Source organism: Ylistrum balloti, unplaced genomic scaffold (genome assembly GCF_031769215.1).
Source record: "Ylistrum balloti isolate Yb309-2 unplaced genomic scaffold, AGI_CSIRO_Ybal_v1 Utg370350, whole genome shotgun sequence".
NCBI classification, from domain to species: domain Eukaryota; kingdom Metazoa; phylum Mollusca; class Bivalvia; order Pectinida; family Pectinidae; genus Ylistrum; species Ylistrum balloti.
Genome location: NW_026782250.1, coordinates 105,846 through 122,682, shown reverse-complemented (window position 1 = coordinate 122,682; position 16,837 = coordinate 105,846). Strand labels below are relative to the sequence as shown.

General features: G+C 36.0%; 1 protein-coding gene across 1 annotated transcript in view; it reads right to left on the bottom strand.

Annotated features, from left to right (window-relative positions):
* The window catches only part of LOC132553770 (peroxidasin homolog), a 43,110-nt gene that overhangs the window by 21,041 nt on the left and 5,232 nt on the right, over window positions 1-16,837 (bottom strand). The window contains exons 2-3 of the mRNA XM_060218043.1: window positions 2,310-2,381; window positions 2,042-2,113 (exon numbers count right to left, since the gene is read on the bottom strand). Coding sequence (XP_060074026.1) covers window positions 2,042-2,113; window positions 2,310-2,381 — 144 coding nt within the window. The remainder of the gene's footprint in view (window positions 1-2,041; window positions 2,114-2,309; window positions 2,382-16,837) is intronic.

The window sequence follows — 16,837 nt, the reverse complement described above, 5'->3', positions numbered from 1 at the left end:
GTATAGAAATCAGACTGTAGTAGGTCGGGTAGAGTGTAGAAATCAGACTGTAGTAGGTCGGGTAGAGTATAGAAATCAGACTGTAGTAGGTCGGGTAGAGTATAGAAATCAGACTGTGGTAGGTCGGGTAGAGTATAGAAATCAGACTGTAGAGGGTCGGGTAGAAATCAGACTGTAGTAGGTCGGGTAGAGTGTAGAAATCAGACTGTAGTAGGTCGGGTAGAGTATAGAAATCAGACTGTAGTAGGTCGGGTAGAGTGTAGAAATCAGACTGTAGTAGGTCGGGTAGAGTGTAGAAATCGGGTGAGTGTAGAAATCAGACTGTAGTAGGTCGGGTAGAGTGTAGAAATCAGACTGTAGTAGGTCGGGTAGAGTAGTAGAAATCAGACTGTAGACTGTTAGGTCGGGTAGAGTATAGAAATCAGACTGTAGTAGGTCGGGTAGAAATCAGACTGTAGAGACTGTAGTGGGTCGGGTAGAAATCAGACTGTAGTAGGTCGGGTAGAAATCAGACTGTAGTAGGTCGGGTAGAGTATAGAAATCAGACTGTAGTAGGTCGGGTAGAGTGTAGAAATCAGACTGTAGTAGGTCGGGTAGAGTGTAGAAATAGACTGTAGTAGAAATCAGACTGTAGTAGGTCGGGTAGAGAGTAAGAAATCAGACTGTAGTAGGTCGGGAGTAGAAATCAGACTCAGACTGTAGTAGGTCGGGTAGAGTTTAGTTTTCAGAATGTTGTAGGTTGTGTTGAGTATAGAAATCAGACTGTAGAGGGTCGGGTAGAAATCAGACTGTAGTAGGTCGGGTAGAGTATAGAAATCAGACTGTAGTAGTTCGGGTAGAAATCAGACTGTAGTGGGTCGGGTAGAGTATAGAAATCAGACTGTAGTGGGTTGGGTAGAAATCAGACTGTTGTAGATCGTGTAGAAATCAGACTGTAGTAGGTCGGGTAGAGTATAGAAATCAGACTGTAGTAGGTCGGGTAGAGTGTAGAAATCAGACTGTAGTAGGTCGGGTAGAAATCAGACTCAGAAATGTAGTAGGTCGGGTAGAGTGTAGAAATCAGACTGTAGTAGGTCGGGTAGAGTATAGAAATCAGACTGTAGTAGGTCGGGTAGAGTGTAGAAATCAGACTGTAGTAGGTCGGGTAGAGTATAGAAATCAGACTGTAGTAGGTCGGGTAGAGTGTAGAAATCAGACTGTAGTAGGTCGGGTAGAGTGTAGAAATCAGACTGTAGTAGGTCGGGTAGAGTGTAGAAATCAGACTGTAGTAGGTCGGGTAGAAATCAGACTGTAGTAGGTCGGGTAGAGTGTAGAAATCAGACTGTAGTAGGTCGGGTAGAGTATAGAAATCAGACTGTAGTAGGTCGGGTAGAGTGTAGAAATCAGACTGTAGTGGGTCGGGTAGAGTGTAGAAATCAGACTGTGGTAGGTCGGGTAGAGTATAGAAATCAGACTGTAGTAGGTCGGGTAGAGTGTAGAAATCAGACTGTAGTGGGTCGGGTAGAGTGTAGAAATCAGACTGTAGTAGGTCGGGTAGAGTGTAGAAATCAGACTGTTGTAGATCGTGTAGAAATCAGACTGTTGTAAGTCGGGTAGAGTATAGAAATCAGACTGTAATAGGTTGGGTAGATTGTAGAAATCAGACTGTAAGGAAGAAGGATTATGCAGGCAACATTCTGTAGAGTTGATCATGTCTGGTATTGTAAAGACTGTATGTAGCAGTTGGGGCAGGAGACTTCAGTGAAGAAACAAGAACCTTGGTAAGACTATCATTAACATAACACTGTGTTACGCGGAGTATTTGATTTCAAATGTATGCATTTGGGTTTTTTTTTTTTAAATCTTAGGGAATTTCATATTAACAGATTCTTGTTACAGACAAAATACCAAATTACAATAAAAATAAGCATATTTTGATGTATGTAACGTAAACAATATAAAGGTATATTTCGTTGGCCGGAATCTTAAACAGTGGTCTCCTTCTTCGTGATCAATTACCCAGCACAGTACTTGATAAATGGTTTATGCTATGAATACTTACAGATATTTCAGTTCAGGAAGTCCATCAAATGCACCGTCTAATAATCTCTGAATTTTGTTGTTATTTAAAAGTCTGAAATTAAAACATATATATCTCATTAAGGAGTCCTGAGCAAAATATTTTTGCTGATAAATTTAGAGGGAACGTGCATCTCACATCCTCGGGTAGATGCTTCATTTTCAGTAAGTCGTTGATTAAGAAAATTTTCGGTGTGATAATGTGGAAATTTCTAATAGCAAACGGTTCTTTATTGATTGTTGCTACTTACAATGTGCTTAATCTATTCAGGCCTGAAAATGACCCGGATGGAATGTCTTGTATTCTGTTAAACCGCAAATCTCTGTAAAAGAAGAAAAGAGAATTTAATGATAAAATTTATTCGGATACCTTATCACAAAGCTAATAATCTCACTCTATGAATCCGCGGTAAAAATAAGAGCAAAAAATTTCTACACCGACCCTTTGAAAAATATAAAGGAAAACCAGAGGTTCTTGAAGAGTAAGCGTCTTCTGCTTTATCTACGATAACCGCCATGTAAATATTGGTAAACCAAAGTGACGATGATATACTCCCCATTAAGAACCTTTATATCAACAATGGAGCCATCAAGTATACGAACGAATATTTCTAACTTCACATCTCACAAGGAAATGCATTATTTTCATATGAAACCATGGTGGCTACCATCAACCTGCATCTCTCGAATCCCCCTATTGTAAGTTTTCTGGCATCTATCGCTGTCTTTCAGGGAAATTCTGGTTTTAGTAACAGGCCCATGGATACCAATAAACATGTAAACACTCTAGACTGGAATCGCATGACTATTTCTTTCTAGAAATGGATAACTCGCAAAAGAGAAATTGAAAGCATACGCTTATCGCATTGTTTGGTGGAAAGATGCCCCTCTTGTGTTCTATAAAGATAGCTATCTATGGACATGGTCAATGACTTTCTTGTTATTTAAAGACAAGACATCATCAATGTATCTGAACTCAAGTCCTGTAACCTGGTTTGATAAACAATTTTCATGCACTCAGTTTGCCTCAAGGGTATGCCAAATGACTTTTGGAATACATTGCATTGTACAGCCAAACTCAGCGAGATATTGTCAACCAGAAATTCATGACGTGATCCCTGAAATCGTCGCACTGAACTGAAACAACTAAATGTATTCATAAATGTAGAGGCCATCTACATTTCGTGAGAAATCCAGGTTGAACGATAAGTGATCATTACCTTCTCTAAGTATGGGTTGTCGTCCCGTCTAGCCTTAACTCACCTGTATATATATGTGTGATGGGCTCATAAAAGATTGTTTTACAACTTGACCCACAGAGCGACAATCGAGTCTTATATCATACCCGACCAATGTTATGTTGGTCTATACTTAAATGTATTACTGCACAAAAGGACATTTCAAAGGTCTTTAATTTTCAGTCTGCCCATCGTCACTGAACGTGTTACTACGGCATAAACATCTGTGGGTCGAGATACTTATCTACGTTGATTTAAGGAAATATCGACACAGAATCGAATACAGCTTTTCTCAAAACGTGACAAAAAAGTCTGTTCATCAGCTATACAACAGGCACACTATTACTGGGAATGTACATCACTTTCAGATGAAATTTATGAACGCGATTAACTCCACACATAATATGTTTTTTCAAAAAGATTAACTTATAATCCACGTTTATCATTTTACCAAACCATCTTAAGACATTTATTCAAAATTTAGAAAACAAAACCATCAGATACCTAGAACCAACGCCTTCACCTCAGCAGAGGCTTTGAAAGGAAATGTATTGTGATGATGTCATAATTGACATGACGTCATCTTGTACAAAACACAAGAACACAATTTGGCGAATTTTTATTGTGGCATGTTTAGACTTGGTTTTAGAATTTTTAAGAATTGAAGAAAGGAGATCAACCCCGTTGTTTTAAAAGTGTTTACCGAACAAAACGTTGGTATTCAACTCAAATAGTCGGTACCCTAACATGCATTCAAAATAACAACGATTATTATGTCTGTCAACATTTGAAAATTAGAAATAAGAATGAGTATGGAAATTACTCAATTCTCAGACTATCAAATTAACGAGAAGTATTATCATAGAAGGATAGTACAAAAGACACACAAGTGAATAATATTTGGAATTAGGAAGAGTGATGCTAAATAATTTAACTGCATCATACAGCTGTGTCGTCCTTCTAGGACTGACAGTAATATACTAGGGACTCACAATGTAAAAAGGAAACCGAGAGAAAAATTAAAAGTGGCTAAAATCAAAGTGAAAATAAAAACATGGAGAACTTATTATACGTTTACATGTCTACAACATAACAAACATTCGCCTTGTCGAGATAATTATATGTCTACAGCTATAAAATACAGGTTTTCTTAAACATAAGTTATCAGGCACAGTGAGACATTTTAAGCAATATCTGTTTCCAGTCTGTACTTTCTCAGGAGATATGACACGTCCAGCTGGGGACTATAAAATTTCGATATGAATTGCATCACCCGAATGTTATACAAATTTACATCTGCTATGCTTACATTAATGTTTAAATTGGAATACAAATGTGCACTTTTCATACGGACGTTCATTATCAGATTCAAATCTGACACCGCAATGGTAAAAAACAACAGTCATGGAGATCGGCATAGCTTACATTCCGCTCTGCATCTTAATCTAGAATAGTTTTATAAAGTCGGTCTGAAAGCTTAACTGGAATATAGACTTGATAGAAAACCAAAACAATTGGAAACGAGAAAGCAGAAAAAAGTACCAACACTATTTAAGGAAGGAATTAAACCAAAAGAAACAGACGGACACAGAGAGACACAGAGAGAGACAAAATGAGATGAAGTATATATATATCATCTGCGTAAATTCCAGTATGGTATCCGCCATGAAATCTCTTGTCAAGATAGGAAATTTGGTGGTGTAAGCATTTTAGACGGTTTTGATACAGTTGGTACAGAGAAGGCACAATCACGTGGCCACTTATTCCTATCGTGCTCAGATGACAAATCTAACATTTGATTTTTTTCAAAAATTTGGAGGAATTTTACAACGATTTCATAAGAGATATCATTTTCAATGTTAAGGGTTTTCTTTTAAAGTATTATTTCATGATTTATAAAACGAGTTTAAAGAAAGTTGGGTTGAGCTCTGATTCATGCACGGGCTTGAGAATGGTTTCAAATGTACGGGTCCTCAGATCACAATAACTGTGATTTTGATTTCAAAGGTACCCTGACATAGTTTCCGTTTTCATGAAAAGTCTTAACTACTGAAAAAAATATGCGCAGCCAGTCTCCCGCTCTTTCGTCATTAGAATTGAAAATAGCGTTCCGTTCCACTGATTATCATCTGAATATACAGCTTATACAAGACTCCGTGCTCACAACATCAAATATCAAAACTGTACCTAAAACGAATACGCATGATTAAGCATGGTCCTTGAAAAAGGAAAGAAGGTGGAAGTGCTTATCAGTTTTATCATATTGGCGTCAATCCTTCGATAAGTGCACAAAGGTTTTGTCAGAATGACACTCTACAATTCTGTACATTGTATCAGTCTTTCCTGTTCCTTCCCTTCACCTAAACGCCTTTTCACGCCTCATTAACTTCATATGCATTAAATGTATGTTTATGTGTACAGATATACAAATACATGCATACTATCTTAAGCTTAATGATCTGATTGATTTTAATTCCTCGCTGAAGTCTAGACAAAATAGGTCTGGTGAACTTGTTTTATATAAAGTTTTGTTATCTTACTTATACGCGAGGATCTTTAGAAGTAGGAGAGAACGGCTGTATAATGCAATTCAGTCCATCATTTGGCTGTCGTGTGTCTAAATTCATATTGAAAGGTGCTCTTCACTTGTGTCTTCTGTACGATCTTTATGAATATTCAAAACTACATGGGTGTATTTCATATTCATTAAACATAATATCATATTTGGATATAAATTTTTTGATGGAAAACAATTTAGCTGAAAGTTTTGTGAAGACCATGTGGAGGTGAATTATAGCCTCATTTCGAGGCCAAATTATTTGAAACTTAATAATCTTGACAAATTATTTATCAAAAAGTCCATGCCCTAACTTTACATTATTGTTTCTTTTAATAAGATCTAAATTGATATTCAAATTCTCGTGAAAATGATCATTTAACACTCTCAAAGCTAAGGCATTCATTTGTTGTTTGTTAGGCTTTTTTTCCCCTTTTACTTCATTCTATCTCGTCGTTATTTTTTTTTTCTGGTTGGGAGAAAGTCTGGGTTGGGGGCGATGGGCGTGTGGCGTTGGAAAAAAGAACAATATTATTTATCATTTCATTAAGCTAACAAGTTATTTTACGTCTACGCCCTGAAGTTTAGTTACAGGGGTCATTTAGTGCAGCCCCTACACTAATTGAGAAGTCAGCGCTCCCCGGGTTTTCCGGACATGCTACATGCTCTTTGTACTGCGACATGGTGCGTGCCACCCTAAAACGTTTATTAATGATATCATATTCTACATGTAAGTAAGTACATGGAACACAGATTTGACAAACTTTGATTATAGATAAAATATCACATATTAAAGGGTGCTTATTATTATAAAATTTATCCCAACTGTGTGTACCTTTTTGAAATATAGGATGCAGAACTTATCAACCGTATGACTTTAAAACCTTAATTACAATTTTTATCTATAAATCAGAAATGGAACAGACCGGGTGACTCAATGTATTAAATTTCATGACCTGACTAATAAAGTATGTTGCACCGTAAACAAGTAAACAACAATATATCAAGTATACTATTTTCGACTACATTCTCATCTATGATAAAATAAAAATGCCTTGTGTGATGTAACGATTCCAATTTTCCTACATTTACCTACATAATCGTCCTGCTTTGCAAAAGTTCAGATGACTTTAACAATAACTGTTACTAGTTTTTCGTTGACAATTTAAGATGACATCATGAGATAATGACCAGTATGACATCATAATAACCCACAAAATTGACATAGCCTCCCCAATCTCGACACGCCATCAGAATCTTTCTAGGCCAACAATTTTTGTTCACCATATCAATTTGTCGGTTGCATTTAACATGTTAACAATAAAACTACATTTATTACGAAGAGAATCCCAACTTTTGTCTTTATGCTTTAGTGATCCTCTCTTCCAATTACCAAAGCCTTACAGATGTTCTTCCTCCTCCATGCACCACCCTCTGCGCCAAGGGAGAATTATAAATGTGAGTCACTATGATACAAAACAATATGGCTCAGAAAAGTTTAACGTATCTCCACCCTATTTGCCAGTTAGCGACATGCTTCTGTAATTCAGAAGCAATCTTGGGTAACCCCGACAGGAAATAATAAATAGTATTTATTGCGTCAGGATCGTCTCAGGCATATATGTAGACAATGGATTTCACTGACAACCTGTTTATGCTGAGAGGGCTCCCTCCTCTCCTCCTCCCCAGATGTCGACGGGGCAGACATGCCATATTGCTCATTATCAGACTCTAGTGTCCTATGGCAGAATCAGACGTGGATGCTGTTTCTAAGCCATCTGTCTGATAAATGCACAATCAAGACACTGATACAGCTCTATCTAAGATGCCACTCATCGAAAAAAAAATAATTAGGTACAAAAAATAACAAATTAAAGCTTTAAATAATTAGGTGTCATGTTCTCCACAAGAAAAAAAAATTAAGTTTCCAAACTTCACACTGGGTTACACTGTACAATAAAATTGAAAAAAATTTAAACCTATTTACTCAAATTAAAGTGTCACGTTTCAACACAATTATGGAAGTTCAAATCCAAGGTGTTTTTTGACTTTTTGAAAAGTTTTAGATCCTGGTTGTTAGGTATCAAGTTATTTAAAACAGCCACCGTTTCGAATTAAAATGTCACATGCTAACATTACACCGATGATTTGCTATCCAAGGGGTACATAATGTATCAGACAGTGAAGGTATATCAACGTAAGCTTAATCACAAACACTGATCATCAAACTCTGATATATACCAAAGCCAAATGAAGAAAAGAAAGATATGGAATTCGAAACAATCATGCTAAAAAAATAAACCAAAATTGAGAATTTTTTTTCAAAGCTAAACAAATTAATAAATAACGTGATCTGATATATCATTCTAGTTAATACAACTAAACATCATCTATGCATCGTTACATTTGAGTTGCTAGAGACCGGAGTGCTCTATGTTTGATACGGTATTCCCTAGTGAAAACCGAAAATGGTTCACAATATACCCTTTATCAAAATATATTCCTCTCGAAAAAAACATAAAATTAATTTTAAAAAACAGGATATCGTACTTGATAGCTCGGTGAAGAGTTGAGCTGTGTTTCTTTGAAATCATAGATTTTCACAATTATAACGATGACGTCATCGGTCATCCATGTCATTAATAACAGATATGAATGCCGTGTGAATTTGATCTTGTTATATATTAATCAATGATAAGTCTAAAAGGTACGTATAGAAACACCAAATTTTAAACCAATTCGTTCAACCAAGTATATCAAGCTAACAAATCAATCATCAACCGAACCAGGAAAGAAACTTGAATTAAATGACTGTCGTATACGAATGCTGTAGACTTTTTAAAGTTTTTTCTTACTTGAAGTATAGAATTGCAAATTACACTTCAAGATTCTATTCAGGCAAATATAACACCTTCAAACTAATTGTTGATATTGCTTGATGCAATTGAACTTGGTAGCTGACGGGGGCGAAACTCTCCAACGTCTTACCATAGGTGATGACGGTTTGACATATTCATGTAGTTAAAAATATTCAATGTGGTATTGCTTACTTGACTGGTACAAACAGACCACCCAATTTATAGCGACAATTGTCCTACAACTTGGTGAACTAAATATCGGCAAGTGATTCATCTCTGTCCAACTTTATTTATCAGACCACCGAGATAATACAAAGAATTTAATAATAGTTGGGAGGATGGTTTTGTAGCTTCCGCTTTCAGAGACAACTAACTATCATCTGTTATTTACAAATATGTCGACTCAGCATAACATGGCGATGAGTGCATGCATGTGTGCATGTACATATACCGTACTAAACCCACTGAAAAAAAACAACAAAAACACCAGTGATATTAGCCGTATTTCGATGACTAAGTGTCCTGGGCTTAACATGGCGATGAGCACAGTCATGTGTGTTATACAGAATCAGCAGTAAACCCTCATACTGTGAACAAACCACCAAGGATATTTAGTCCTAGTTGGATGACCCAGCACCCTGGTCTTATCATTGGTAAATACGGTACGGACCTCCCCTGTTCTAGCTTCCACACTTACTTATTTACCAATATTGTGGCTCTAGATTTGGGACGTATTCCAACTTCTGAGTGTTCTGCTTGAGATGTGAGATGGTCATCTAGACAGTAATGTAGGTAAAAAGTCAAGCTTTTCAAACCATCTGTTGTATAATGTAATTGAAGAATTTTATCGCTAGCAATTACCTTTCATGAATACCCTTCATATACATACTCCAGAACTGTTGATTTTTAACTTAAACTCCCATAATCCTAGATTATACGTAATATATTTTTAGTCTGCACTCTTTAACTTTACGAGATTAAAATTAACTTTTTATAGAAACCTTTTCGTACTCTGGAAAAATTCATAGCATCCTCCCGCAGCTTGAAATACGAGACAGACTTCTGCTTAAGAAGAAGCGATAGTTTAAAAAACGATCGATTAGAAGAAGACTCGAGTCTTATCTGGTACTCTAGTTATTTTGATATCCAATGAGCAAAAGTCATGATAAAGTTCAGAATAGAAAAAAAAATTAAAAGTTTTCATTTAAGGTTGTATCGCGTCTTTGTTATGACGTCATATCACTACAAATGTAACTTCGTTTTAAGTAGTAAATGACGTAACCATATAATTATATCAGGTGAAGTTGACATTTTGGTCTTACAATACAATTTAGGAGTTTGATATATAGGGTTTCTGCCTTCAGTTTTGACATACAAATAGACTGGGTGATAATAGCCTATGTCGACCATTTCTCCTCATTATGTACCTTTGGATGACTTTATTGACGACATTAGCTGATAAAGAGCATTCCAGGTTTACATGGTTTTCAATCTGTATTGCAAGTTTTTTTTCAAAATATTTGAAACCTAATTTAATCATTAAGCCGACAAATGTACTATTAAGACAGTGGAAAAACACGATGACATCACCAGCAGCTGTAGCTGTCAAACTAAAACTGCAATAAAAGTATGTCTCATACAACGACATCTAAAATGGCTCCTGTGCTACTTGGGCAGTGAAAGACGATACATTTATTTTTTTGAATAAGTTATATTCAGCTTCCGGCCACTCACCACAACACTGTGAATGTTTATCTTCCTCCATACCTAGACAATACAGATGGGTCTGCTAGTAAGATGATAGCATATCACCAAATATCAACAGAAACATTAAGTGTTTAATTTATTTTTAGATCGTGAGGCAATTCTCCTCCATATGTAACAAATTTCGCTAGAATGTTTTTGTTGTTTATCAATAACACCAGATCTAGTGTAATCGCCAAACAAAAGCGTCGAACAGCTATTACTTACGACACCACAAAGAAAACAATTTTATGTTTTTCGTAACGAAGGAAAATCCAGAGCAGAAAAACCCAACGTGCCATCTGTTGAACACCAAAGAACTAACTATCTGTAGATATCATTCTTCTTAGTCACCGCAAATGCGTCTAACCGAAATTCTTAGGAGAATAAGTCTTGCCTAAAGCTGACGCTTGATTCGTCAGTACTAATTACGACTGTGGTCGTAAGCGAATATAGTTACCTAGGTTACAAATCATGTTACAGTAATGCATTCCATCACTCAAAAAAAACTTGTTAATCTATTGAACATTATTTGCATCAAAGTAGCCTGTAATTAATGTAATCTTAGGGAAGTGTTTTTCTTATTCCTTTTTTTTGTGTGTGTTTTTTTCGCTTTTCAAGCAAATGGTATATCATCGCGCTTTCACGTGCATTTCATTATCTTTATACATGTTTTCAGATTTGATTTTTAAATGCTTTAATTCAGGATTGTTATAATTGTTTTTCGAGATCAATATTCGAAAACAACAAGAAAATATCGTCATGTCAATAGCATCTTAATCCATAATGAAAATCGACGGAACGAGTGCAAAATTTGGCGGATTTACACAGGGATTCCTGAAAATGTACAAGATGATAACACATTGTGTTCCGGAGGAGTCTGCTTCTTAATTAATAAAAGTAAGTTATATCACATCTCCACGAAGAAATAAACAGCAACGGAACCATCAGGTAGTGTCACAAGAACCCAACCACCTGGTATCATATTGTACAAAGGAATAGAACATTTCCTTATGAAGCAATGGTGCCAACCAGAAAATGTCTGCACACTCGTCATAAACTCTCCAAACCGTGTGCTGTACATTGATCTCTCAGTTAGAAGTAATGAAATTCATGTCCGCGGACAACTCCCAAACAAAATGGTTGCGTTATAACACAAAACATTAAACACTCTCTAAAAGAAGCTTGTTAACAGTATCTAGACATGTTCCGTTGCCAATCCAGTATTTTCGCGAAAGATGTCGGTAACTGACAAAATAACTAACCAGGGTCTCAAGAAATGCAGATATATGGAGATAATGGCAATGATCTCACTGAGAAAATTCTATTTTCTTGTGCCTTAAGAATATACTTGGTGGTTTTGGTATTGTTTACCTTGTTCTCAATAGAGAGAAAACACGTTATTTACATGGATTGACTTACCTTCCGGAACACCTGGTCTTACTCTCCGTGTACATTTTAACGAGTCTGCGTGTGATTTTTACAAATATTTTACTGTCATGACTGGGCAAAATTTACTTTTTAAAATATTCTTTATATTACCAGTATACCCGGGAACTTCATGTAGATATATAAAAATATGTATGCACCTGTTTCCACCCTTATCTATCCCTTACACAACTCATTCACCAGGAAGAGCTATACAAAATAGTTATGATACATGGGTACCTGTTAGAATATGCTGACTGAATAAATTTGTATAAAATATTGTACATACTGCAGTTTAATATAACCATGAGTTGACAATAATGTATGTTTTCACAAATGACGCTGAACTCTTCGATGGTAATAGAACTGGCGGGGTCTTGCTATCTTGACAATTATTTCAGACCGACTGAATGTGTATGTGTGTCACCTGTGTTTCGCTGACATATACAGGCGGGGACCTTCCTTTCATCTTAATGTAAATATTATACACTATAAGTAAACTTACAGATAGGTTTACAGGCGTATCCGTCTGTTAGCTTGATCTTTTAAGCGATATCCTAACATACCTTTATTGAGTCTCGCTTAATATGTTTCAATATCAAAATTTTAAATTCATAGCTTTTGATGGATCATCATGAATTTTAGGTAAATATTTGTTATATCATTTAAACGAACATTGAAGAAATGTTCTGAATATTCATACGAAAAGAAATAGCATTGACACCTCAAATACATTACGAGAGAATCTGTCATATTAACTGAATTCACTACGATCGGAAGCAAAAAGAGATATTCATGAATCATGAAACTCAAAATATATACTATGTTTCGACAATACATTGTGATAAATCCCTTAATACCCACAAGTGAGAGAAATTCAGAATTCGGAAAAGCATTGTTCTTAAACTATAACCATCTGTCTTCATAGTTGTTTCATGGAATGAACAAATCCTAATAGTGATTTTATTACCTTTCTGTGGCCTGTTTTATGTTTTGTGACGATAAGACTAATTCAGTAATTTCAGTGTTTGGTTCTCAACAGCCTAATAATATATCTTGCCACAGAACTCATCACGTGTTTTCACAATATCCTATATATTATAATTTAACTATACATTCATAATGTTGCTAACCTAGCGTGAAAAAGAAAACCCAATTGTCTGTTTGGAGGGAAAACGTAATTAAAACCCAGAATCAACGAAGGCAGAAATATTTTAAAACTTACGAGGAGACCCATTATATACACACACAGAAGGAAAAAGTCAAATTTTTCATCCACGACATTATTTGTGATGTTCACCTAGTTTATATATCTGTTATGTTTCAGGTTCAATATAATGTTCCAATCATTTTTTTTAAATATCTGATTAAACTAGTAAATTTATTATTCAATATACGGTACAAACGTTCCTTCCAATTAAGATCCTTTGATAATTAAAAGATCGCATATTTTATATGTCAGACTTTACATGGACTTTGGTGAAATTTACAACAAGGTATATCGAGGAGTCGGGTGATGTATTGTTTACTGAAATCTATAACAGCCAATTCTTTGTTGGAGGATTAGTATGAATTGTCTCGTTCCCGGAGGTTCGCAATAATACTTCCTACACACCATATTTAGAAGACATGTGGATCGTTCAGAGTGTCCAAGGATTTCACAAACGATACAATAAGTACTTGTTTAGAACACATATATTACCAGGTACAGATTCACTTCAGTACCCTTAAAGTTTGAAGCTGCTGTTTATATTCTTTCTTGTCCTATTCTCAATATCTAAGTTACAGCTGTAATGTTATTGGTACAAAAACGACGGCCTGTGCAATTAAGATTTTAACATGATAGGAGTTAAATGGTTTCACGTGAGATTCTGTAATACCTATGAAGCTTCTACTACCGTATGTTTGTGTCGAATTGAATGATATAGTGTCTATCTCACTGACATCTTCTTTAAGGAATTAAAAACATTACTGTATTCGGAACTGTATTCGGATGCCCAAGTAATCTTCTGTATTTTCATATATATGTAGTACCAGAGGGGAAATTGTTTGACTGTAGACAAAGCACCCCCACTCTGTCTGTCTGTCTGTCTGTCTGTCTGTTTCTCTCTCTCTCTCTCTCTCTCTCTCTCTCTCTCTCTCTCTCTCTCTCTCTCTCTCTCTCTAATATGTATGCGTGTTCGATTGGGTAACAGGATTACAAAATTCAGTTCTTACATCACAGATCCACTTGAACAAAATAGCTTAGACCTCAAAATCAAATGTTAACTTAGAAGTAATTGTGGCATTCAGTGTCCGCTAGAAATGATATTTACCGTGTGATATTGATATATATCGTGTGATGTTGATATATACCGTGTGATGTTGATATATATCGTGTGATGTTGATATATACCCGTGTGTGATATATATATCGATATATATACCGTATACCGTGTGATGTGATATATACCGTGTGATATTGATATATACCGTGTGATGTTGATATATACCGTGTGATATTGATATATACCGTATACCGTGTGATATTGATATATACCGTATACCGTGTGATATTGATATATACCGTGTGATGTTGATATATACCGTGTGATACTGATATATACCGTGTGATACTGATATATACCGTGTGATACTGATATATACCGTGTGATATTGATATATACCGTGTGATATTGATATATACCGTGTGATGTTGATATATACCGTGTGATGTTGATATATATCGTGTGATGTTGATATATACCGTATACCGTGTGATATTGATATATACCGTGTGATGTTGATATATATCGTGTGATGTTGATATATACCGTGTGATGTTGATATATATCGTGTGATGTTGATATATACCGTGTGATGTTGATATATACCGTGTGATGTTGATATATATCGTGTGATGTTGATATATACCGTGTGATGTTGATATATATCGTGTGATGTTGATATATATCGTGTGATGTTGATATATACCGTGTGATGTTGATATATACCGTGTGATGTTGATATATACCGTGTGATGTTGATATATATCGTGTGATGTTGATATATACCGTGTGATGTTGATATATATCGTGTGATGTTGATATATACCGTGTGATATTGATATATACCGTGTGATACTGATATATACCGTGTGATATTGATATATACCGTGTGATATTGATATATACCGTGTGATAATGATATATACCGTGTGGTGTTGATATTTACCGTGTGATATTAATTTATACTGTGTGATATTGATATATACCGTGTGTTATTGATATATACCGTGTGATATTGATATATACCGTGTGAGATTGATATATACCGTGTGATGTTGATATATATACTGTGTGATATTGATATATACCGTGTGGTGTTGATATATACCGTGTGGTGTTGATATATACCGTGTGATATTGATATATACCGTGTGATGTTGATATATATACTGTGTGATATTGATATATACCGTGTGGTGTTGATATATACCGTGTGATACTGATATATACCGTGTGATATTGATATATACCGTGTGATGTTGATATATCATCATTAGGTAGGGACATATCATTCTTTCTAAAGCACCGACCTTTCTTTCTTCTCCTTAAATCTAACTTTACACTCATCCACTGCCCGTAAGGTTTTTGAACCTTTAAGTTAGTTCGCAAACCAACAAATCTAAGATCACGATGCTGATTGGCTGAAATTAAGATTCTGCTTCAACTGATGTGGAAGAGCTTTCACGTGAAATAGAGAAAATATCTACTTTTTTATCAGATTGGTACAACAGCGGTCACGGAGAACTCGCAACAGGATTATCACATTTCGATGCCGGTTAAACCTGTGCATTATTATCTTAAGGCTGGTGACAGACTCGATAAGACCAGCTGGCGTGTTATCAATATACTTCTTCATTAAATGATCGTATCTAGCTATGGGTGGTCTGTACGTGTTTTTGTCGAATGTGAAATTGTTTCCAAAGATTACTGATCTTTAATCGAATTAAACATGCGATCCACTACAGAAGCACGCTCTACAACAATGTAGCACGACACACGGGTCATTGTCGACCAACACAAAGCTATCAGGTGGACGATCTACCTATCTTCATGATATCCTTGTAGCAGTCACAAATTTCAACTAACAGGTTTTATAACCCGTAATTGAATCTTTTACCAAAAATAATTAACTGTCTGAAAGTGACCAGATCGGTTTCACTTGACCAATCAATGAGGAGTATATTCAACTGGAAAAGTGATACAATGTTTAAACGAGCAATGATCAACTTATTCTTTCCAGTTCGTGACCTGAAAAAAATGAATAAGAAATGAAAAAAAAGAATGTATCAGTCTCTTTTTGATCTCGTCTCTTTTTCCTTTCTTATCTTTTTCTTTTAGAGCGTTCAGATAATTTGTTATTTTGTTTTTGTTTTATTTTATATTTTGTTGTTTACTTTCTCTTATTTCAAAACGGCATATAATGACATTAGCTTTCTACAGTGCTCCTGTCAGTATCCCTGTCAGTGCTCCTGTCAGTATCCCCGTCAGTATCCCTGTCAGTGTCCCTGTCAGTATCCCCGTCAGTGTCCCTGTCAGTATCCCTGTCAGTATCCCTGTCAGTGTCCCTGTCAGTATCCCTGTCAGTATCCCTGTCAGTATCCCTGTCAGTATCCCCGTCAGTATCCCTGTCAGTGTGCCCGTCAGTATCCCCGTCAGTATCCCTGTCAGTGTCCCTGTCAGTGTCCCTGTCAGTATTCCCGTCAGTGTCCCTGTCAGTATCCCCGTCAGTATCCCTGTCAGTGTCCCTGTCAGTATCCCTGTCAGTATTCCCGTCAGTGTCCCTGTCAGTATCCCTGTCAGTGTCCCTGTCAGTATTCCCGTCAGTGTCCCTGTCAGTATCCTTGTCAGTGTCCCTGTCAGTGTCCCTTTCAGTGTCCCCGTCAGTATCCCCGTCAATGTCCCCGTCAG